This window comes from Saimiri boliviensis, chromosome 11, assembly GCF_048565385.1.
Source record: "Saimiri boliviensis isolate mSaiBol1 chromosome 11, mSaiBol1.pri, whole genome shotgun sequence".
Lineage (NCBI taxonomy): Eukaryota > Metazoa > Chordata > Mammalia > Primates > Cebidae > Saimiri > Saimiri boliviensis.
This window is the reverse complement of record NC_133459.1, coordinates 103,680,288-103,703,565: the sequence shown is the minus strand read 5'-3', so window position 1 is coordinate 103,703,565 and position 23,278 is coordinate 103,680,288. Positions and strand designations below refer to the sequence as shown.

Below are 23,278 nucleotides of genomic sequence, written 5' to 3'. Positions count from 1 at the left end.
GTAAACTATCTTCTCTTCGAAGACAACTCCTAGAATGTCATCCAATGTGGGGGTGAGGGGAAGCTGGATAGAAAGATAATTACATACCAAATTCTCTATAGATAGCTGAAACTGTTTAATTTCACGAAGGGTTTCATTATCTCTTTTCACTTCATTCACATATTGTGCCAAGTCCTAGACAATAAAGAAAGGGGTAGAAAAAGAAGGCACACTAAGATTAGAGATGCAGACCACTTTGAAAGAAAACATATCATTAGTTCCATTAGTGGTAAAAGTAACCACCATAACTTTTCAAAGACAATAAAATGAATGCCCAGTCAATCAAAGCTGCATCACAGAGGCAATTTTAAAATGTCTGAAGTACAGCTGGGAAGACTGAAGAGCTGTCATTTTTCACACTGCTGAGAAGAGTCAGGATGGTGTCGCCTTAAAAGACAAAACAAAATATACTGCCATTGAGCAACAAAAAGAAAACTAGGTCGGAAGAATAGAAATTCCAAGCACGTTAATTACTGACCTTGAGAGCATGGTATTTTCACACAGGTTAGAATAAGGGCAATCATGAAGGATTAGCAGGGAGAAAAGTAACCAAAAGTTAGATAATGAATTAAGCAAGAATTTTTTTTTTTTTTTTTTTTTTTTTTTTTTTTTTTTGCAACCAGTTAAAAGTCCTCTTGGTTCCTGAGAACATTCAGTCAAGGACGCCAGCTCAGCTTTAAAGAGTTAATCCATTTATGGATTCAGGAGAAGTAAAGGAGAGGTGAGGAACTAAACAGCACAACGTGCTGGAACTAAATTTAATTCATGAATTAAAGTGAACAAAAAATGCTGGCTGTGTCTCTCCATGTGCCTTCACCTATTTTAAAACGTCTTTTCTCATATTTGAGGAAACATTAGCTAATCTCTCCATACTGTAACTAGCTATTTTTGTTACATGCGCTCCAGATTTTCCTGTTTTCGGAGCTCTTTTTCTTTTTCTATACCCTCTTAAATTCATCTGCAACAGTAGGGACGGAACTCTGCAGAAAGCGATTCCTAACTCTGTTCTAATTGGAGGTCTGACTTTTCATAGGCTAGATCCATAAACGACTTCTTTTAAAACTGAAACTTGGCTTGACTTTTTAAGTAACAAAAAGAATAATAAATAATTGTGTGATGTTTCCTAGCGGTAGACAATCAGCCAAACAGCACAGCTAACACGAATTCTTACAAGGACGCAGTTAAGTAATTATGCACTGCTCTGAGCAGGGTCACCTTGCCATTTTGTTTTTAAGAACAAATATTTGCCTATGTTTAAGTTATGGGCAAGTATTATTTTGTTTCAAAGTCACTTTTATTCAACATCATGTGGAAACTGAGGTTTTATATATTCCCCAGTAGGTTCAAAATGTCTGTCTTTATCTATTCCTAGTTCTTGATTTTCATATTTACCTGAAAACCTAACAAACTGAAATTCACTTGTATTAAGCCACAGCAGCCACAAGGGAAAACCTGGCAGATATCCTCATATGAGGAAAAAAAGTCACATGGGGTTCTGAAGCCACCAGCTCGCCTGTAGCTTAAACAAGGCAATGTTTTCTATTAGTCACCATGAAAAGAATGAAAAATAAAACCATTATATTAAATAATTCCTCATAGTTATGAAAGTTATTATACTTGTATGTGATTTTTATATACATCTTAGTTTTATGTGTTGTCTAACAATTAACTCCATGCAAGGATATCTATTCCATTTAAAAAAAAAATCCAGCTGTCCCCACTAAAAACAAATGTGTATTATACATTAGCATATTATAATATTATATATATATATATATATATATATATATATATATATATATATATTAGCAGTTTGAATTCTATTGTCTTTAGGCAAGAACAAAAAATACAAGCAAGTTATTGATGAATCTGCCCTACCTTCATGGCATCAAGAGCCAGTTTTAGATTTGCCTTCTCAGTCGGATCAGTGGTATGTTTGACCAGTTCCTATGTGGAAGATATAGTTCAGTACTGCTTTCATCAAATTAAAACTAAGACATACTAAATAAAATATTTTTACAAGTAAACCATTATTATTGGTTTTCTCTCTATAATGTGATAAACCTAAAATGCCTGGGTTCCATTTCCATTCAAACTGTAAAAAGACCAACTAGACACCAAAACATCATGAGACACAATATGAGACATTTTCTTTCCAAATATAAATCTGAATTCTATCCATTACCCTGACACTGATCCCCATTGTTATGAAAGATACCATAATGGCTAACTAAAATCATACTCTTTACTCATTTTCACTCCTGGTTTCTCTATAGCTTTCGATTCCTTTGACTGCATTCCTCCTTTCATTCCAGCCAGGGACATTGGGATGTTGTTGTTGTTATTGCTGTTACAGTCATTCATCTGTTCATCCCAAATTTCTGCCTGCTCCTCAGTCTTTCATAGTTTCTCATCTGCTTCTTAGAAAGTTATTGTTCCGGCCGGGCACGGTGGCTCAAGCCTGTAATCCCAGCACTTTGGGAGGCCGAGGCGGGTGGATCACGAGGTCAAGAGATCAAGACCATCCTGGTCAGCAAGGTGAAACCTTGTCTCTACTAAAAATACAAAAAGTTAGCTGGGCATGGTGGTGCGTGCCTGTAATCCCAGCTACTCAGGAGGCTGAGGCAGGAGAATTGCCTGAACCCAGGAGGCGGAGGTTGCGGTGAGCCGAGATCGTGCCATTGCACTCCAGCCTGGGTAACAAGAGCAAAACTCCGCTTCAAAAAAAAAAAAAAAAAGTTATTGTTCCTTGGATTTCCACCCTAGTCCTTTTTTCCCATATTTTACATGCCCTACAAATTCTATCACAACCACTGTCATAATGTCAACTATCACTTCACAGGGCAATCACTGTCAAATGTATGTGCTCAACCCAAAACTGTTGCATGAGTCCTGGACTCATCTGTCCAACTAAATGGTTCTACCTCAGCCTTTCAAAGGCTCCTCAAATCCAACATTCCGCAAATTTAATCCATCTTTACCCAGAATCCAACTCTTGGATCCTGTTTCTGTTTTACTGAAGGATGGCACTTCCATGAGTGTACTCACTTAAGCCAACACCTAAAAGGTGTCACAGATATGTCCCTGTTCTCTCTCTCTCTTGTCCTATTGATGTCAACTTTGATCCTGTCCCTTGAAACCATCCTCACTGCCATTAATTAGGTTCAGATCCTTGCCCTTTTTCAAACAGATAATTATTTGCCAAGCACAGTGGTTCATACCTGTGCACATTTCCAGGTTAAGATAGGAGGACCACTTGGGTCCAGGAATTTCAGACCAGCCTGGGCAACATGGCAATACCCCATCTCTACAAAAAGCTTTTAAAAGTTAGCTGGGCAGGGTGGCATGAGCCCGTAGTCTCAGCTACTTGGGAGGCTAAGGCAGGAAGACAGCCTGAGCCCAGCCGCAGTGAGCCATGACTGCACAACTACACTCCAGCCTGGACAACAGAGAAAGACCCTGTCTCTTAAAACAAACAAACAAACAAACAAACAAACAAACAACAACAAAAACCAGGTAATCATAATGGGCTTCCGACTGGCCTTCTGACTTTCAGTCTCTCCTCACTCCAGTCCAGTCACCCTATTAACATCAGGTGTAGGATTCTATAATACAAATCAGATCCTGTTTCCACCCTACTCAGACTTCTGTGATGTCCCACAAAAGCTTCAGGTTGTCACCCATAACTCCTAGACTTCTCATGATCTGAAATCTGCAAAACTTCTCTCAATTTCTCTCTCCTTTCCCCCCAAACAACTTATATTCTATTCAGACTAAATTAATTACAGTTCTTAAAATATGTTCTAATATCTAATCCCATTAGAAATTTTGTTTTTTCTGCTCACAAAGCTCTTCCCCTCTGATCTGCCTGTTGATCTCTTACTCTTTCTTGAAAGCCCAACTCAAGAGTTACTTCTCTGGGGGGTCTTCTATGACAGAGGCCTCTGCTCAGGTCCCCAGCTTCCTTATGCAGAATTATTTAGGCCTTTAACTGTGCCAATTCTCTACCTTAAATTCACCTGTCATACTGTGTTACTTGGGAGCTTACACTTCCTCTCAAAACGATGAGCTATATCAGAGTAGGGTCTGTCATATACCATGAGTGCCTAATACTATGTTGGCACAGGGAAGCCACTCAAAAATCTTCAATGAACTCAATACTAGTGTTTCTGCTATCAACAGGACCTAAATACAGAATCTGTTAAGTATAATCAATCTGTCAAAATGGTCTTCTTTTATTCCTTAAAAGTTACTTTTACTTTATTAAATAAAAATCATGTTAAAGTTCCCAATCACCTATTATAAAATATTCTAACTTCGTAAATCTGTGATTTCAAATCATCCAGCACAGTAGTATGTAAAAAAATGTCCAAAGTGATACTCGCATTTGTTCAACAAGTTTATAGACAACAAATAAATTTTACTCCATACTCTTTTGAGATTGAAGAAACATTTCTAGAATTTTTATCTATGTGTAGTATCCAAAATAAAACTTCCACTATTTTAAAAAGTCATCATGGAACTAAACATACTCTTAAAATTTTAAATATAAAACAACCCAAGGGGAATTATGGGGAAAAGTTTGCTGAATTTCAAAAAACTATGGTTGTATTTCATGCTTTTATAAGTCTGTGTAAAACCCGGTAAGGACCAAAATGCGTATTTTTTTTACAAGCTATACCTTCTAAATTCTTCAATCAATATTTGACTACACCAATGTTACAAAATAAATTATTATCTTATTTTGGACATGTTTTTAGTTCCAGGATGCCTTGGAAACTGATTGCCTGAGTCGTTCTTATTATTTTTTCATAAAATCCAATTTGATTAAGTTGCTTTGAGTTTAGGTCTCATAAATGTTTTAATGCATTTTTAAGGAATAATCAGGGATTGAATTTTTCTGAATTATCAGTAGAACAAAAATAGAGATGACTAATAATTTTGCAGCTACAGTTCAAGAAATTTAATATACAAGATATACAAAGCACAGCCAACACAAAATTATATTTCACATACAGGTAGTATATCTTTTTAAAATGACATTTCACAAGCATCAGCAGAGTTGACAGACTAACACAGTAAGGCATTTCTTTGGAGCAGAACTAATGAGTCTCCTGGTATAGCTATCAAATTAAATTTATAAGACTCTCCACACTCATTAGAAGACTAACTGTGGAAACCACAAGCTTTGTGGGTTATAACAAGAAGGACTTCAAAGTAAATGCAGTCTTATTATAATTTAGTATAGTAGAAAGCAATATGGAATGTGACACAATCTCTTTAGCTTACTGTTATAAGGCAAAAGGTCTAACATGATTAATCTGCCAAAATTCAAGTGCACTGCAACACTGAGATGCTCATAAATGAATACTAATAACTACAGAAGACTTGGTTGAAAAAAAAATTATTTATTTTGACTTGTTTTTAATTATTTTCTAGTCAGTCCTGTTTTAAGGACACAAAATGTTATTTATGGCAGCTACTGAACCATCTTTGCTAAAAAGAAAAAACTGTCCAGCTGTTCTGTGATTTCCCTCTTAGCTATAATAATAATTCAAAATTTTAAGGGGATTGGGCCCAACACAGGGAATATCTGCAGTGTAGTTGATGCTTCATTAATATTTTGCTGAGTGAATAAATGGACAATAAACTATTTTAAGTTACATACCTGGAGGAGAAGGTGGTACTTCAAAACACGTTGCATAGGAACCACAAGCAAGTCTCGAAGAGTAAATTTCCCATTATTTGCTCTTTTGGAGCATTCCTAATGAAATGTTTTTTTAAAAAAAAACTTTGTTAGGGAGTCATAAACATTAAAAGCTGCAAAGACCATAAGCAGAACAGTTGTTATACAATAAATGAGTGTGCTTGTTTCCTTAACAATCCTTCTCTGTAAATAACAGAAAATATCTTCAATTAAAAAACAAACAAATCCTGCAGTATTTTAACTCCAAATATGAACCAAATAGAACTATTTTGTGTATGAAAATTATTTTCTCTAGTGCAAAATCATGCCCCCCCACACCCGTAGGGTCTTCTTCAGTTTGTCTTTATTGCTGTACCTCCCACCAATGTCTCCCAGTGGACTTACAGAACAGGCATCAAGAACACAACCCTACTCATCAAAACTGTTATTAGCATTCCCACCCTTATGTCTTGGTTTATACAGCTCCCTCAACTATGATGTGCTTCGTTCAGCCTCCAGAAAAAGGTATGTTACTGCTTAAGAACTATAATTCTAGGCCTTTCATAATAATTACAATCAAAATTGTATACACTCTCTGTCTTGTCTTTTAATTATCATACATAATATCTCCCCAAACATAATTTGTGCTTTATGCCCCTAAAAATGTAGTATTTGCTTAATAAGCATTTACTGAATGGAATGAAATATTTGACTTTAAAACTCTGCTGAAGTATAAACCTACGACTAAACTCCAAGTTTTTAGAAGCCTCAGATTGTATTTGTTTTTTAATTTCACCCTTTTCTTTCCTAAAAGTTTATTTTAAAATAGTATTGGCTAGTTTGCTCTTTTGATAGTAACTATGACTTTGAGAAAATTACTTTGAATTTGAAGTGTCAAAGAATAAATATAAAGCCAAAGGCGGGCAACTCTGGGCGGTGTAACCTTGGACAAGTCACTTTTCTGATTTTACTGTTTCTCACATAACTATGGTGTTCTCCAAACAAAATAAATGAAAAGCCACACAAACATTATTATTAGTAAGCAACCTCGTAAGTTCAAAATCCTCACACAATTGCACATCCCAGCCCAAGGACCTTTCCAGTTCAGGGGTGGAGTTGTGCTTGAGAAAATACACTTTTGCTTACAAGTTTGTTTCTTCTTTGCCCACACTTAGTTTTTCTGGCACATGGAATGATACAGTATCAGGGGCTCCAAAACAAACACCATTAGCTCCAACAATCAGTGATTTAAATTAGTATGTTTGACTACAGATATTAGGCAAAATGAACTGGGGACACATCCTGACATGTTAGCTGTGTCATCAATTGCTGCAGTTCATTAGAAGGACAACTCTTTTAACCAGTTTCTTACTTCTGCAGATTGCAGAGAGCTCTGGATCATGGGTCTCAAACAGGAAGTTTAATAGTTAACTTACTGCAATGAGTGGGTCTTATCTCTTCAGCTGCATTTTATGGCTCCTGGAATTAAGGTTGTAGCTTATATTTCTTACATTATGCCATCCCAACATGCTGTTAGGAACAGCTATATTATACGTTTAAAATTTACTATGTTAAGAAAATTAAAATGTTGGAGAAAAAAAATTAGTTCCTTTATGATCTAAGTTACAGACTCAGGAAGTAAAGAAACCGACATTGTTGGCATTCCCTCTACCTGGGAGACAGAGGGTGAATTGTAAAATGCTTAGTGTTGAAAGTAAATAACCGGTAGAAAGAATTCTTTCAAAATATCCAGTCTCTTGCTTAGCCTCAATTCAATTGTAAAGGAAAAAAAAATGGGGTAGGATGAGCCAGGCTTATAGGGCAACATAAATACACTCTTCACCCTTCACCTTATGTTATCTTGGTTCCAAAGTAGAGTAGAAAAAGACAAAAAAAAAAATCAACAAGAACAAAAATAACCACAAAACCGAAGACACAAAGAAGGCAGAGAGACACCAAGAATAAGGCTGTTTTCCTTCTATCACGCTGTGGCTTGTGGGGAGCAGTTCCAACTGAGTATTTGTTGAAGTGTTACATTAAGTATCTGACTTAATACTTTCAAATCAGAACTATGGTTAGAAGTGTGGGCTTTCAAGCTGAGGACAGAACAGGCAGGGGCACCTCACCCTGCGCCTTTCAAACTCAGCCTGAGGTCTTCTCTTTCCCTAAGACTAACGTTGACTGCAAAAACTACATACTTAGAGTCCCAGAGTATGCTCATTGGGCAAAACTTTGACAGTAACTCTGAAAGAAGGAAGAACAACATTCATACAAGACTGAGAATATAATGCAGGTGTGATGGACAACTTGCTGACTCCTATCTGGAAGCACAATTTTATATCTTTAAGAAAAACTGCTTTAACTGTTGTTTTATTAGGAAGTAGATATATGAGTTGTAAAGCTTTATCATCATATTTTGAGTCACAGTGGCTCACAGCTGTACACTTAGGAGGCTCTACTCTCCAAAGAGGAGCAGGAATTCTTTGCACCAACAATGTTACAAAGATGTTATTTAGTGGTTACTCAAACTACCTCCAATCTTAAAGTCAACATAATGAAGGAATATTAAGGTGCAAAGCAAAAGGATTATGTATCTATTACAGTTGCTTGATGGCCTGTTAATGTGCAAACTGTCTAAGCAATAGTTTCCCTTTGAGGGAGTTATGAGCTCTGAAATCATGCTAGAGAGGCAAAACAATGAAGGGCTTCTGATTTGAAAATTATCTGCTCCTTTTCTTCTGACTCCAGTGCTACAGTGAACAAAGAATAGGAAAGGGGATTTTAAAGAGGCAAATGAGCCACACACCGTTATTTAAGGGCTGGCTATATATCTCCACCTGAAATGTAAGAAAATTCGAATACATGAATATTTCATTTAGGATCATAACTCATATGACAATCATTTTTCAAAAGTTATTGGAAAGCATAAACTCCTCTTCCGAAGAAAGTATGACGTACATAAAACATAAAATGGGTTTCCAGACTTCCAGTCTATTGTGATCATGTACTCTGTTTATACTAGCCTACCTGCCATTTCTCAAACGTTCTCAACTCTTCTGGTCAAGACATACCAATTGTTCAGGAATGCTCACCATAGAAACTGATCTGTCAAAGCTCATCCCATTCTTTGGTGACGTAACTCACATGCTGCCTTTTCAGATGAAGCCTCTACAAGCTTCCCACACTCAAGTTGGTAGATACAGTCTTACAGAGCCCTATTATACAGGGCTTCTCACATGCTATTTAATTCTATCATATTTGTGTCTTCTCTTCCTTCTTGTGCGTAATATCCACGCCCTTTTAATACATCGGCCTCCAAATGTCTTATTTTTAGTAAACATCTTTCTTAATTTGTTGTTTTTGAGACATGTTCTTGCCTTTTCACCCATGCCGGAGTACAATGGTGCCATCACAGCTCACTGAAGCTTCAAACTCTGGGGCTCAAGTGATCCTCCTGCCTCAGCTTCTCAGGTAGCGAGGAGCCACCTTGCCCAGGCATGAACCACCTTGCCCAGCTAACTAGTAAAGAAAGATTTTAAATCTACATATACAATATCTAGCATATTTCACTAGTCCTGCACCTCTTACTATCTCTGCAAGTTACTCATAATCTCTCTGAACTTCAGCTTTTTCATCTTATCCATTAATTGTACCTATCTCACAGAGTCAGAAGGACCTAATGAGATAATGCATATAAAACACAGGGCCATAAATGTTAGATTTTACTATTGTTACTATTACTACCATATTACTATTTTATAAAGCTATTTAAATGTTTTATAAAATTGTTGTGAAATTATATTTAAAATAATGGGAAATGTACTGTTCCACTGATCATAAAGAGGAATACATTGCTTTTAGGTTTATTTTGCTTTATGTCACAAACAAAAAGTAAGTAGGCACCTCTAATTTCAGTTTGACATCTTCTTTTGTCTTAGAAATGTAGTCTAAACTAGAGATGGCTGACTCCACTCCACTGCAGTACTGCCCATAAATAACCAATCTGAAAGGGAAAAAGAGGAAGAAATCTTTAAGACATGAAACAAGAATGAACTGGAGGGGGAAAAGGCAGAATCTTCATGTCTTTAAAACTACAGTTAGGGATAACCAAAATAGTAGTAGAAATTATTTTTAATATATAACACATACACAGTCACAGAATGAGGGTCACTCATTCCTTATATTAATGACTAATTTTTAGTTTCAACTTTGAATGAAATTAATTCTATGTACATTTTTATAGCAGGTAGAATTTACAAACTGACTTAATAACTGTTAATGTTATTTGAGTGTACACAAATGCATCTCAAAAACAAAATTAAAAATTTCTGTTAAAGCTCTTATTAGAGATAAATCTTTTTATCTCTAAACACTCAGAAAGTTGTATTTTCTACTACAATTTCATGGCAATCACTACGTACAACTCCTTCATTAATAAATCTAATCCTTGCTACTTTTTAATTAAGGAACATAAATCATCTGGAGAGAGGAAAATGAGAGATCTGAACTGTGCTGGACAGAAGATACCTCATATCACATGGAATCTGACCCACTTCAGGGAAGGTATCTCTGTAGTAATACAAATATTTTGCAAAAAGATCAGTTGGTTTCTTGTTTCTCTGAACTCTCCACTAGAAAAAAAAAACTACTAATAAGATGTGAATATTTATCAAAGACTTGATGTAAAGCTATTCATTAGCCACCTCTTAGTACTAGGAAATATGTTGCTTGATTTGAAAAGACAGATAATTATATTTTAAGCAAAATTTTCTGATACTCCAATTCATATAAAGTTATCAGGAGATTTTTTTTTTTAACTTAGAAAGGGAAACTGACTCTGTGAATCTAACACTCTAAAACAGAGAGTCATAAAATACTAGAGTCGGATGAAAAGTGAAAGCATTAGGTACCAGCCAATCTACCTCCAGTGTTTACAGATGGGGACACAGAGGATCAGAGAGTTAAAAATGACTTACTGAAGATTATGTCGCTCAGTAATGATAAAGCCTATAAAAGAATCTCAGTTTTTTTATTTGAAATGCAAAAATAGTAAGGACCATACTGGGTCCTCCCCCCCACCCCCTTTCTTCTTCTTCTCTCTTTTTTTTTTTTTAATTTTAAGTACATGTATAGAACTCAAACTACCACTCTGAAAGTAACTGTCTCATGTTCTAATTACTGCTACGTAGTAGTGTAGTTAACAGTCGTCATAGCTATTTGTTAGCTATTTTACTACTAACCCTTACTATAATTACAAACTAAGACTCACAAAACTTAAACTTCAAAAGTTACCTTTCCTTGTAGTTAATAAACACTTGGTACAAATTCTGGTCATTTTTATTTACAATGGAATCATGAATCTCTTGCATTAGGTTCCGATGAAGTTTTACAAGTTCCTAAGAAAACAATGTGAAAGGAAAGTAGACATCAGCACCAAAAACTATACCCCAAACCCAGAATCCCTTCTGTTGCTAGACTTGCCACTCAGGATATGCTGAATGATCTTACATAAACTGCTTCCACTAATAAAAAAAGAGTGAAAAGTAGAGGGAGGGAGAGAAAGGGGGAGGAAGCAGAGGGAGAGGACAGAGTAGAAGAGGAGGAGGGAGAACAGGGGAAGGTAGGGAGCCACGAACGAGAGGGAAGGTGAGAGGAAGGCAGAGGAGAGGGAGGGAAGAAAGAGAGACAGGCCACGCAGATGGCGATCAGCAATTTCAGATCTGACTGGAAATGTCAGTGTCCTGTGAAAGAAGAAATTATCTCACTAGTTATTAGAGGATAATTTATTCCTTCTGTGAAAATATGTACAGCTCATTTTTGTTTTATAATCGCTGTAAATTTTTAAATAAAACTGTCCAAGTGCCTGATGTTTTATTGACAGGACAAAGTAATGACTCATGTCCTTGTGACACAGAAATGTAGATTTGTACTTTGGTCAATTAGTGGTGTCCTGGTGCTAAGCTAACAATAATCAGACTAAATTACTTGAAACCAGACAACTAATGGCATAAATAAGGAGCAAATAAATTGTATTAGTTTACTGGAGCAACTCAAAATGTCAGAATTTCACATTTTTCCCAATAAGCAACTAATTTTCAGTCAAGCAGTCAATACAAGTCATAGCCAGGATATGAGGCAACTTGAACTAGATGCCAGTTCTCCCATTATCTCATCCTGTGTACCTTGGAGCATGTGTTGACTCTGCAGCATGCTCTTTCCTTAGTGGGGTAGAAAGTAAACATGAAGATGTGGGCTCTAAATTATAAAGACCATACTTAAATGGTCCAAGATTCTTATCTTCCCAAAATGTGCAAGTTTAATGCTAGACTTTCATCTGATATCATGCATGTTATTAATCAACAAGAATTTCTTCATTCGGCCAAAATGAGGGATAAGGATGACGTGTCATTGCTTACCAACTGCTGCTGAGCAACACAGAGCACAACAGAATCAAAATAGAAAGAACTGTTCAGGTGATACAAATAGGCCTGTGCATAAAAGCTTATATACATGTATCATGTATGTGTGTGCACGTGTATGGGGGTAGGGGTGTATAAACCAAAGCAAGTCCTAGAGGTCTGAGAACTTGAATCTTGCCTAGCATTACCTCACTTGGCATGGCATTTAGCTTGCTTCTAGATTTCTGGGCAAGTATCCTTTTAAGATTGTAAGCTTCTGGTAAGGTGCCCTGAAACTTGAAATGCTTACATAAACGTAAATGAAAAAAAAAAAATCTCCTCAAACTTTACAATTAAAATAGTCTGTCAAATCATAAGGAAGTAGTCTCTTTCAGAAGTAGGAGTTAACAGTTGATAAATTGGAAGCAGAAAGCACCAAACAATAGAGGCCAAAGACGTGGAGGAATAAAGTAGGGGAGACTGATGTAGTGAGGACATCATCTACAAGACAAGGTCTGAGGAGCTGGAAGAGCAACAGAGCTCCGCAGGGAAGCGTGGGGTGGAAGGGGACCCACCGATTATTTGAGACTACTTCTTCATAACAAACAGTCAAGAATAATACCTAAAACTCATTTATCTACTTGTATTCTTCATACATGTTGACTGACTTTTGGTTAAAGATATGATACATCAGTTATTTCAAGAAAATGGGATATAGAAACTAGAAAAGCAAAATAATAATAACAGGGCCAAAATTCTTAAAGAATACAGAACAGTGTTAAAATAAGGATCCAGAACCCCCTAAGGAAATGAGGATTTTATCAAAGTATACCGCAGTTTTAGCTAGCATATTTTTACTTACAGGAATGTTGATGAATACTGACTCAAATTCTGCTGCTGTCAGAAATCTTTTTAGTGGTGCCATGAAATACTACGAGGAAAGAAGAAAATAGTAATTAAGTATAACTCGTCCCAATCTATATAATAGTTTCTCACCAACAAACAACAAATAGTTTTTGAAAGTCAGTTGTTGATCAGCATTATAAACACCAAAAAAGTAGAAAATACTTTCTCTAACTTAAAGATTTTACAAGTGAATAGAGATATAAAGACATAACTACAAGCTAATATTAATACATTTAAAATATAAAATAAAAAGGTTTAGACAATAAATGCTTTCAAAAGGAAGGAAGAATACTACTGTCTGAGTTGGCAAACAATGACAACAGTTTAAGATGTATATGAAGACTTACACAGTAACATGTCTCAAATATTTTGTGGGGATTCTAGATCCCTGAGCTCAATAATCTATGTATACAGTTTATGAATTATTCCTTGAGAATTTTAGTTTCTGGCCTACCATATCTCTTTCATTCTTGACATTCTCACAATCTGTGCAGAGGATTCCTCCAGTACTGGTCTCTCAGTTCCTTGACCACAAATAATCTTGTGCTCCACTCCAGCTCAACTCCTAAATCTTATGGCATACCAACAGACTTCATCATCATCAACAACGTCATATGCTCCATAGCACTAACTTCAAGGAATCAACTCTCTAACCACAGCCTCCTACCTTTACAGCTTATTCCTTCAAGGAAGGATTCGGCCCTATGGGGTGAGCCAGTTCTCTAACTGTCCCACCTCCCTCATGTTCTCATTTCCTCCCAACCCAGTTTATACTCCAGGAATCGCTTCCCTGCAAATACTCTTGCCCTCTCTTCTTCCGTTGTGCTTTTCTGGAAAAACAAATACCCTGATCAAATCTAGCTTACCACATATTTTGTGCCTGTATCTAAGAAGTTAAGCATGGACATTACTGATAGTCTAATTTTAAATATGACCACAAAACTCAACTGTGCCTGTAATGCTACACAGCGCTACTACAGTTCCCTAGTTAATTTACTCTCCTAGTCTTCTAAACAATGCTTCCATAACTTCACTTCTTTCTCTAACCTCTGGATGTGAGAGTCTCGAGAAGTGGCCTCAAACCTCTTCCCTAATATGTATTCCCTAGGGTGATCTCACTTAGTCCCAGGGCCTTCATGCCACTGTGTGATGATAATGGCCCAATCTATAATCTATATGTCAATTCAATCTTTCCCCTCAATGCCTCAGGTTTATATACCTAACACCCTTGTCAACGAATCCCACTGGAAGTCTAATAGGTATCACAAATTTCACAAGGTCTAACAGATTCCTGACTTCCAAGCCTGTCCTTCCCCATCTCTGTAATCTTCGCTGTTCTCGCAATTGCTCATGCCAAAACCTACCCGTTATCTTTGACTCCTCTCTTTTTCTCACATCCTTTACCTAAGTCATCATCCAATCCAGCTGGCTCTGTGTTTAAAATTTATTCAGAATCTGACTACCCATACCATCATTTCTGTCACCTTGATTAACACACTTTTCTTCTAATTCTTCTGCTAGTTACGACTCTTGCCTCACAAGAGCCAAAATGAGAGTTTAAAGACTTAAATTACATCATGTCACTTCTGCTCACAGCACTTCCCACTGTCCCTGTATGGCCTGGAGGCCCCCAGCTCTCCCACCTCATGCGTAGTCCCCTTCCCTTGTTCTGCTCCAGCCACACTTGACTGCTGCTGTCCATGAAGCATATGCTGAACACTTTCCCTCTCTTCCAGGAATTATCTTCACTGGCATATGTACAAGGCTTATATTCTCAATTCACTTAGCTGCCCACTGAATCTTGTCATGGAGGCCTTCCACTACCACTCTTTACAAAATGTCACCAGCCCTCCCCCAGTCACTATCTTATGCTCCAGCCTTATTTTTCTTCAGGAAACTTATGACCATCTGGCATATTTCTTTGCTTACATTCTAAAACCTCCCATGGAAAAATTGTCATGAGAATCAGAGTTTTGTTGCATTTATTACTATTACCCTTAGTCCCTGAAACAGTGCCATTCAGGTGCTAAGACATCCATAAATAGTTGTAAAATGAATAAATCTGCTTTGAGATCTTTAAATAAAAAGTTCTCCTAAAAATTGGAATATACTTACACACATTCAGAAGAAACAGTGAGTCTAACATATTAACTATATTAGGCAGTATTTAGACATCAAAGATAATACTGGATGACTTACTTTTTCTATTGACTCCAAAGTTTCTGTGTATTTTTCTTCTGTCTGCTTAATTTCTGCTAGACAACAAGTTCGTATATCATTTTCTGGACATTTCTGCATTTAGAATAATGAAAATGAAATGATTTAATGAAATTCATATATTAATCTATCAGGAGGTAGAGATAAAAAGCATTGCTGATTTTCTTAAACTTTCCTTTCTAATAAAACATGCAACTAAGACATCTAACTGCATTTGTGAGATATCTTTGCTATTTTTCTAAAATCTTGAACAATGTAAATGAAAAAGACTTAGATGATTAAAAAATAAGCTTCTGAATGTAGACAGTTTCTTAAAGTTAAAACATCTTTTATTAAAAATGTTAATGAAGTTGGAAACACCATAAATGGTATGTGATTGTTTCCTTAATATACAGCATGCTTTATAAATACTATAGAAATAACTGCAAAAATAATAAAAAGGGTATTCAGTAAGGTAAGTAAAAACCTTTAATATTTTTTCCAACATTAACATCTTACTGCTTGACTTTTTCACTAAGTATTTAAGACTGGAAGTGGAAGAGCACAACAGTAAAATCAAAGATTCTGGAATCTGATGGAACTGGGTTCAATACCGGTTTGGTTATTAGCTTTTCTAACTGTGAAGGAATCACTGAATTTCTCTGTGACTCCGTTTTCTTATCTGTGAAACAGAGAGAATTACAGTACCAACCCTAAGGAATGGTAAACGACATAAACAGTGTAAAGCACTTAGCTCTTTGCCAAGTGCCCACGAAGAGTCCTGTCCATCTAAATTATTATCACTGCTCACCCCATCAGCTGAGTGAGGACTGCCCTTGGGGAAGACAGTGAAGAATGTGCTGGCATCCAATAGAATGTGCTGGCATCCAATGCAGTTAACAAGTATAGGAGGAACAGACGATACTCTGTCAACTAAAAATGTTATGAAAATGCTGCCACAGATGATCTGTCAGCATAGACAGTGGTTAACCCACACTTTCATTATATTTCCCAAACACGGGCAGGTAACTCGTTTCCATTCCACAGAAGCTACTGGACAACCCACTAGCCTTTTATTAAAAGTAGAAGCATAAAGAATGCTGAGCACATTCATCAAAGCACTGCAGAAACAAAAATTACCATGCAGCTGATGAATAAGTCTTTAATATACAAGAAAAATGTATTAAGAGCCTAAGCAACTGACTTTGTTTTTTTCAAATTGTAAATGAGAAAATAATCCAAAGTAATCCTTTCTGAATGTTCTAGATATATTAATAGCAGATAATGTTTTGAGGACTCATATTGGCTACGACAATATCTGAAACTAAATTTACAAAACAGAATGAAAGCCAGGAGACTTATCATGAAACAAAAGAAAAATGGTACTACATATTAACAGTTAACAAATGTGAAGAAATATTCTTTAATATATATTTTATCTTATATCAAATTTAAAGGGAAAAAATTACCTATGTTGTAAGAAATTTACTTTTATAAGAGTATAATTTTGGCCAGGCATAGTGGCTCACTCCTGTAATCCCAGTACTTTCGGAGGCCAAGGCAGGCGGATCACCTGAGGTCAGGAGTTTGCGACCAGCCTGACCAACATGGAGAAACCCTATCTCTTTTAAAATATAAAATTAGCTGGGCATGGTGGTGCATGCCTGTAATCCCAGCTACTCGAGAGGCTAAGGCAGGAAAATCGCTTGAACCCGGGAGGCGGAGGTTGCATTGGGCCGAAATCATGTCATTGCACTCCAGCCTGGGCAACAAGAACAAAACTCTGGCTCCAAAAAAAAAAAAAAAAAAAAAAAAAGTATAATTTCATGATTCCCTAAAATTCTATCCTACTACCACCTTGCCATTATTTAGCTGGGTGGCATTTCATTTCTCTCTCTCGGACTTTGTTTCCTTACTAGCAAAATGAAAAGATTAGACCAAAGATTCCCTATGGTTGTTTTGAAGTCTGAAGGGCCATGCATATGTCTCCAAATGCAGTAACAAGTCATAATTATATAGCTATAAGCAAGCAAAGGTTAAAAAAATCCCAGCAGAGGTTACATAAATGAATATGTTAATTAGTCTTTCCTAATAAAATATTCAGAGTAACTTTAAAAACAAGTAAAAGTCCTACGGGTTGATGTGCTTCCTCTGCCTTCATTAAGTCCTCATAGACTTCTCCACCTTCATCTTCTCCATAAACACAGTCATAGAGATCTTCTTCATCTTCTACAAGGGTTTCACTACAACAAAGGATACGATACAAGGTCATTTTCTGTTACGCAGTAAATGCAATCGCTAGAAATAGCCTACGGGATTTTAGTAGAATATCCAGAAAGGAAATAAAATGGAATTAGTGGGAAGGGTTCAAAGGCTTACATTATGACTCTGTCCCTCTTAATAAGTACAATGACAAGTACAGAATCCAACAATGAGGGCAGTGGCAGCTATCATTTACTGGGTAGTTACTATCTATAAACACAAAAATATTCTACATATATTATCGCACAGAATTCATTCAAAATTATCAGGTACGAATTATTATTTAATCCATTAAAGAGATGAGGAAGTTGAAAGACCAAAATGTTATTCGGCTTTATAAATAAGCCAGCTAGTCACTGGCAGATCCAATATTTAAAACCAAGTCTGTCTTAACTGCAATTGTTTTACCCACTCTATCATACTGCCTCCCATTTTTCATATTTCAAGACCTCAGTTTCATCAACTGCATTAAAGGGTATAATATGGAGAAAACAGGAGACTTAAATTGTATCTAATATGTCATAAATGGCCTTTTAAAAGCATCAATTACTGCAGTGTTATTACAGGATCTAATCCAGTGGTTTTCAAACCATGCTCTTTCAAGCCCACTCAGAGGATACCTACCAGTTCCCCATCAACCAGACCCTTCCTTTAACCGTTTTATTTGTTTGCATCTTTTATCAAGGTTCCCAAGGCCACAAATGTTTTGAATAAACAATTTAAAATCTCCTGCTGGTTTCCCGGCAGTTGAAAATAATCCCTATTTCCAAATAATCCCTGTTTCTAAAGTTTCCACCAGCACTCACATAATAACGACTGCATTTTTCCAACAGCTGATATTGTAAACCCATTCGGTCATTGCATGTTCTGTTACTACTCCTTAAGTTTTTCCTTTTAGTAAAAGACTTCTATAAATGTCTTCTATTAACCAATGATCTCAAAGAACTGAGATTAACCAATTTCAAATGTTGGAGACAAGCATTCATATCTCTGAGAAAGAAATTCAATTTCTTTAATACTATCAGTCCTTTGTCTCTCTCCTGGGTCTGTGCAGATAGAACATTAAAAATTGATACATCCACAAATAAAAACAATGTAACTGTAAATGTCACTCTGCAACATGGAACATTTTTCAAAGTAGGTACAATCACACAGTTGTTTATGTTTGTCATGAAGGATTATTTGAAGGTATTTGACAGGAATGAACTGTCAAACACTTGGAGAAAAGGAAGGTATATTAAGGGAGAGGGCTCTGTGGGTAACAAGTTTCAGAGAACTCTGTTCTGAGAAAAATTTGTTCCAGAGCTAGTCCACCCACCCACTCATCCAGCCAGCCAGCCATCTATCCATCCCAAAGACATTTACTAATGTCTGAGTTCCAGGATTTTCCATGTTAAGAATGTATAGATCAGCCGGGCGCGGTGGCTCAAGCCTGTAATCCCAGCACTTTGGGAGGCCGAGGCGGGTGGATCACAAGGTCGAAAGATCGAGACCATCCTGGTCAACATGGTGAAACCCCGTCTCTACTAAAAATACAAAAAAATTAGCTGGGCATGGTGGCACGTGCCTGTAATCCCAGCTACTCAGGAGGCTGAGGCAGGAGAATTGCCTGAGCCCAGGAGGCGGAGGTTGCAGTGAGCCGAGATCGCGCCATTGCACTCCAGCCTGGGTAACAAGAGCGAAACTCCGTCTCAAAAAAAAAAAAAAAAAAAAAAAAAAAAATGTATAGATCAAGGAGGCTCAGGAATTCTCCTACAGTCTAGTATGGAGAACAACACATAACCTACAAACGTAATTCTGGGCTGGGTGTGGTGGTTCACGCCTGTATGTAATGACAGCACTTTGGGAGGCTGAGATGGGTGAATCACTTGAGGTCAAGAGTTTGAGACCAGCCTGGTCAACATGGTAAAACCCTATCTCTACTAAAAATACAAAAATTAGCTGGGTGAGGCAGTACACGCCTATAATCCCAGCTACTCAGGAGGCTGAGGCAAGAGAATCAGTTAAACCCAGGAGACGGAATTTTCAGTGAGCAGAAATCATGACATGGCACTCCAGCCTGGGTGACAGAGTGGGACTCCCTCTCAACAACAAAAAAAGCAAAAGAAAAAGAAAGAGAAAGAGAAAGAGAAAAAGAGAGAGACAGAGAGAGAGAGAAAGAGAAAGAGAAAGAAAGAGAAAGAGAGACAGAGAGAGAAAGAGAAAGAGGGAGAAAGAGAAAGAGAAAGAGAAAGAGAAAGGAAGGAAGGAAGGAAGGAAGGAAAAAAGAAGGGCAGGCATGTGTAATTCTGTACATGCAACAAAAAGAGATGAGTGTAAAATATAGGAGCAGAAGAAAGAATAACTCTCATTAAAGAAGTTAGGGAAGTCTTCCCAGAAGATACTACATCTGAGCTGGATCTTGACTACATTTATCAATTTATTCAATAGGTATAATATTTGCTGTAAAAGTACTGTGTGCCAGGAGACGTGGCTGCAGACTAGGCAGGCACAGTTTCCACTCTTCCAGAGCTTCAGAGGGCAGCAGGAATGACACACACTGTATTAATAGAGGGAGGTGGCCGTCCAGACAAAGGATGCTAGCATGTGCAAAGGCAGATGGACGAGAGGAGCTGTGCAACCTCACTCAGTGTGGCCAGGTAAGGAGGGTGCCCCCACCTCCAGAGAAGCGTTGAAACCAAACTGTAAAGGGCCATGCAATCTGTGAGCTCAACCTTAACCTGGGCATCAGGGAACCAACAGGGGTTTGACATGGGGGTAACCTGAAGGCGGAAAGACAGGTAAGGAGATCAGTAAGCCAAGAAGTGAAAGACTGTGTGTGAGCGAATATTCAGAGCTGTAACTAAGGTAAAGACAGATGAGGAGAGGAACAGAGAGACACAGGAGACTGAGACAACCAGACTTGGTGACCACTGAGAATAAGAGAGAGAGAAGGAGCGAAGAGGAAGGAGATTTCCACTTTGGGAGACTAGGGAGATGGTGAGTCATATTGGCAGTAACATAATTTCCATACTGAGGGGTTTAGGCAGGCAATCCGGCCAGAGAACAGTAGGGCAGGTAAATAGGTTTGAACATTTTCTGTACCACATCAAAGGATAGGGAGGTCTGGTGAGTTCATGAGGGAGCTGAGATAGAAAATGAAGAAAAAACAGGTTCTGCATTGGAGGGGATCCTGTTCTGAAGAAAAACAGACTGAAATTCATTTCTCTGGCACGTCTAATCCCAGCACTCCTGGTTCTAATTCCTAATATTACCACCCCTGCAAAAAAGTCAGCTTTGCTGAAGTCTTACATTTGACTATTTCCCATGACAGTAAAGAATGAATCATATACATTCACACAGACTTTTCTCTAGTTTTTTTTTTGTGGCGGGGTGGGGACAGAGTGTCACTCCGTCAACCAGGCCGGAATACAGCGGCACAGTCTCAGATCACTGCAGCCTCCGCCTCCTGGGTTCTAAAATCCTCCTGCCTCAGCCTCCCATGTGGCTGGGATTAGAGGCAAAGGCCAACATGCTCAGTTAATTTTTGTATTTTTAGTAGAGACGGCGTTTCACCATGTTGGCCAGGCTGGTCTCGAACTCCTGACTGCAGATGATCACCCGCCTCAGCCTCCCAAAATGTTAGGATTACAGGCGTGAGCCACCATGTCCAGCCGACTTTTCTCTATTTTAAGACCTGTAAGAATGACATGCATGTGTGAGTGCACGTGTGCATGCAAATACACAAATGCAAACACACACGCAAGACTGGTCTAGAACTGTTTGGTTTTCATTATTCAATCCTATACTAAAAGAAAATACAATGCCTTTCTTGCTAACAGCTTGGTAAACAATTTCTTTTCTGAGCCAGAAAAGAAAAGAGCTATGATATTTTTCAAATGGTCAGTAAGTCAACAATTAATATTAGTTTTCCTGTCTTAGGGCCACCTACATATGGTCCTGTCTGGCACCCTGACAGTATAAGCAGGAGAACTGAGGACACTGTATAGAGTACCTATTACCTGCCCTCTCCACTCCATCCCATGGCTTCCTCTCCAACTTAGGAAAAAATAATTGCCTCCACAGTGGGGACCAGGCCAGTATTTATTCCAAGGGTTTCGCTTTGGGTGCATTCAGCCCCAAAAGTTAGCGTTAGGTATATTTTCCCATAGAAATTGTAACAAAGCTGAGACTAAAAATCAAGCTGTCACAGCAAACTCAAAACTAAGCATTTCTGGGGATAATATAATACATTTGATTTTTTTTTTTAAGATAACCCTACCTCACCTGTAATCCTTAGGAGGCCAAGATGGGTAGATGGCTTGAGCCCAGGAATTCGAGACCAGCCTGGGTATATTAAATAAATAATTTTTAATACCTCAAATACATTTGGACCTTCGACCACCAGCTAGAAATTTAAAGCAGACTGCCTCTCACAGAGCAAGAGCTGGCTGGCATCTCAGAGCAGCCAATTCAGGAAACCAAGGTTTTTGTCAAATTTGACTAGGAGCGTATCCTCACTGGCTTTATCCTGACATCAATTCTGCCTTGAAAAAAAGTCAGTGAAAAAACAAGATGGGGGAAGCTCTAAAAATGTTTAGGTGTAAGTCACCATTGGTATGGGTTACAAAGGAACATCATCACAGCACTGGAAATTATACATTCTCCTTACTTTACGTAACCCGAGTACACTGCCGATAATCTTAGTTACTTTGTGAAGACTGTAACCAACTCAGTAAAACAACTGGCACTATCTTGCTTAATGTTGGTGAGTTCTTAGAGATTTCAAGAGATAAGAAATTATTCTTCATCGATATTTAAAATGTAAGACTGAAAGGTCATTCTGATGGCACCTGTCCTGGAAAGAGCTGCTGCCCATTCATCCACGGGGCGCAGCTGGTGCTCACCTCCTCTGCTCTTCTACTAAAAGCCCTGAGAGGGGCAAGTCAGGTTGTATCTGGAAGTTGGTGCTATGACTAACAACCTCTGCTCTAGAATAAGGGCTGTTTGAGTTCAAATCCAAAGACTGCTATGTACTGGCAATATTACCTCCAGCAATTTACTAGGCTTTTCAAAATTCAGTTTTCTCCCTTTTGAACTGTGAAGATATTATAATAACAACCAAATAATATTGTGGTATTACATGAGATAGTGCATGTAACCTGGTTAGCACACAAATGGACACTCAGTAAACTCTTATTGTTATCGCCAGGTGGCAAACGGTAGATGCTAGATGCAGTTTTGACTTACTAATTTAGAAAACAAATACTTATTGAGTACCTACTATATGCTAGACACCGTGAAGTTCTAGGAATGCAGCCATGAACAAAGCAAAGTCCCACATCTCACAAAGTTTACCTTCTAATGAGGAGACAAGCAATAAAGGAAGCAAACCAAGACTGTCTCGGGCATTGGCAAATGCTGTAAAAACACAGCAAAGTGAGTGGGTGGTGGCAATTTTAGACATGGTAGTCACAGAAGGCCTCTCTGTAGAGGGACATCTGAGCAAAGACTTGAAGGCTGAAAGGTCAGTCAAATAGACAGAAAGAACAGCACATGCAACGGTCACAAAGCTAAAACAAGCCCAGTGTGTTGGGTGTATAAAGAAGGATAGATGAATGAAGGATGAATTTCCATAGCATTTGAATCTGTGTTGGGGCATAATCTATTTCTTATTATGATTCTTTGCAAAGACGCCTGATCTATGTCATCAGTTCCTTGAGGAGTAAGGATCATGCTTATGTTTATTTGTAATTTGTACAAGTCACTCAATCAGCAGAAGATAATTGGCTGCAAGGACCTTTTGCCTCTC

General features: G+C 37.7%; 1 protein-coding gene across 3 annotated transcripts in view; it reads right to left on the bottom strand.

Moving 5' to 3' along the window:
• Nucleotides 1-23,278, bottom strand: part of VAV3 (vav guanine nucleotide exchange factor 3) — a 396,323-nt gene that overhangs the window by 179,513 nt on the left and 193,532 nt on the right. For all 3 annotated transcript variants that reach the window (XM_074381320.1, XM_039460910.2, XM_039460911.2), the window contains 8 exons: nucleotides 17,360-17,468; nucleotides 15,229-15,321; nucleotides 12,986-13,054; nucleotides 11,018-11,121; nucleotides 9,629-9,728; nucleotides 5,708-5,803; nucleotides 1,918-1,986; nucleotides 88-174 (listed from right to left, as the gene is read on the bottom strand). In XM_074381320.1, coding sequence (XP_074237421.1) covers nucleotides 88-174; nucleotides 1,918-1,986; nucleotides 5,708-5,803; nucleotides 9,629-9,728; nucleotides 11,018-11,121; nucleotides 12,986-13,054; nucleotides 15,229-15,321; nucleotides 17,360-17,468 — 727 coding nt within the window. The remainder of the gene's footprint in view (nucleotides 1-87; nucleotides 175-1,917; nucleotides 1,987-5,707; nucleotides 5,804-9,628; nucleotides 9,729-11,017; nucleotides 11,122-12,985; nucleotides 13,055-15,228; nucleotides 15,322-17,359; nucleotides 17,469-23,278) is intronic.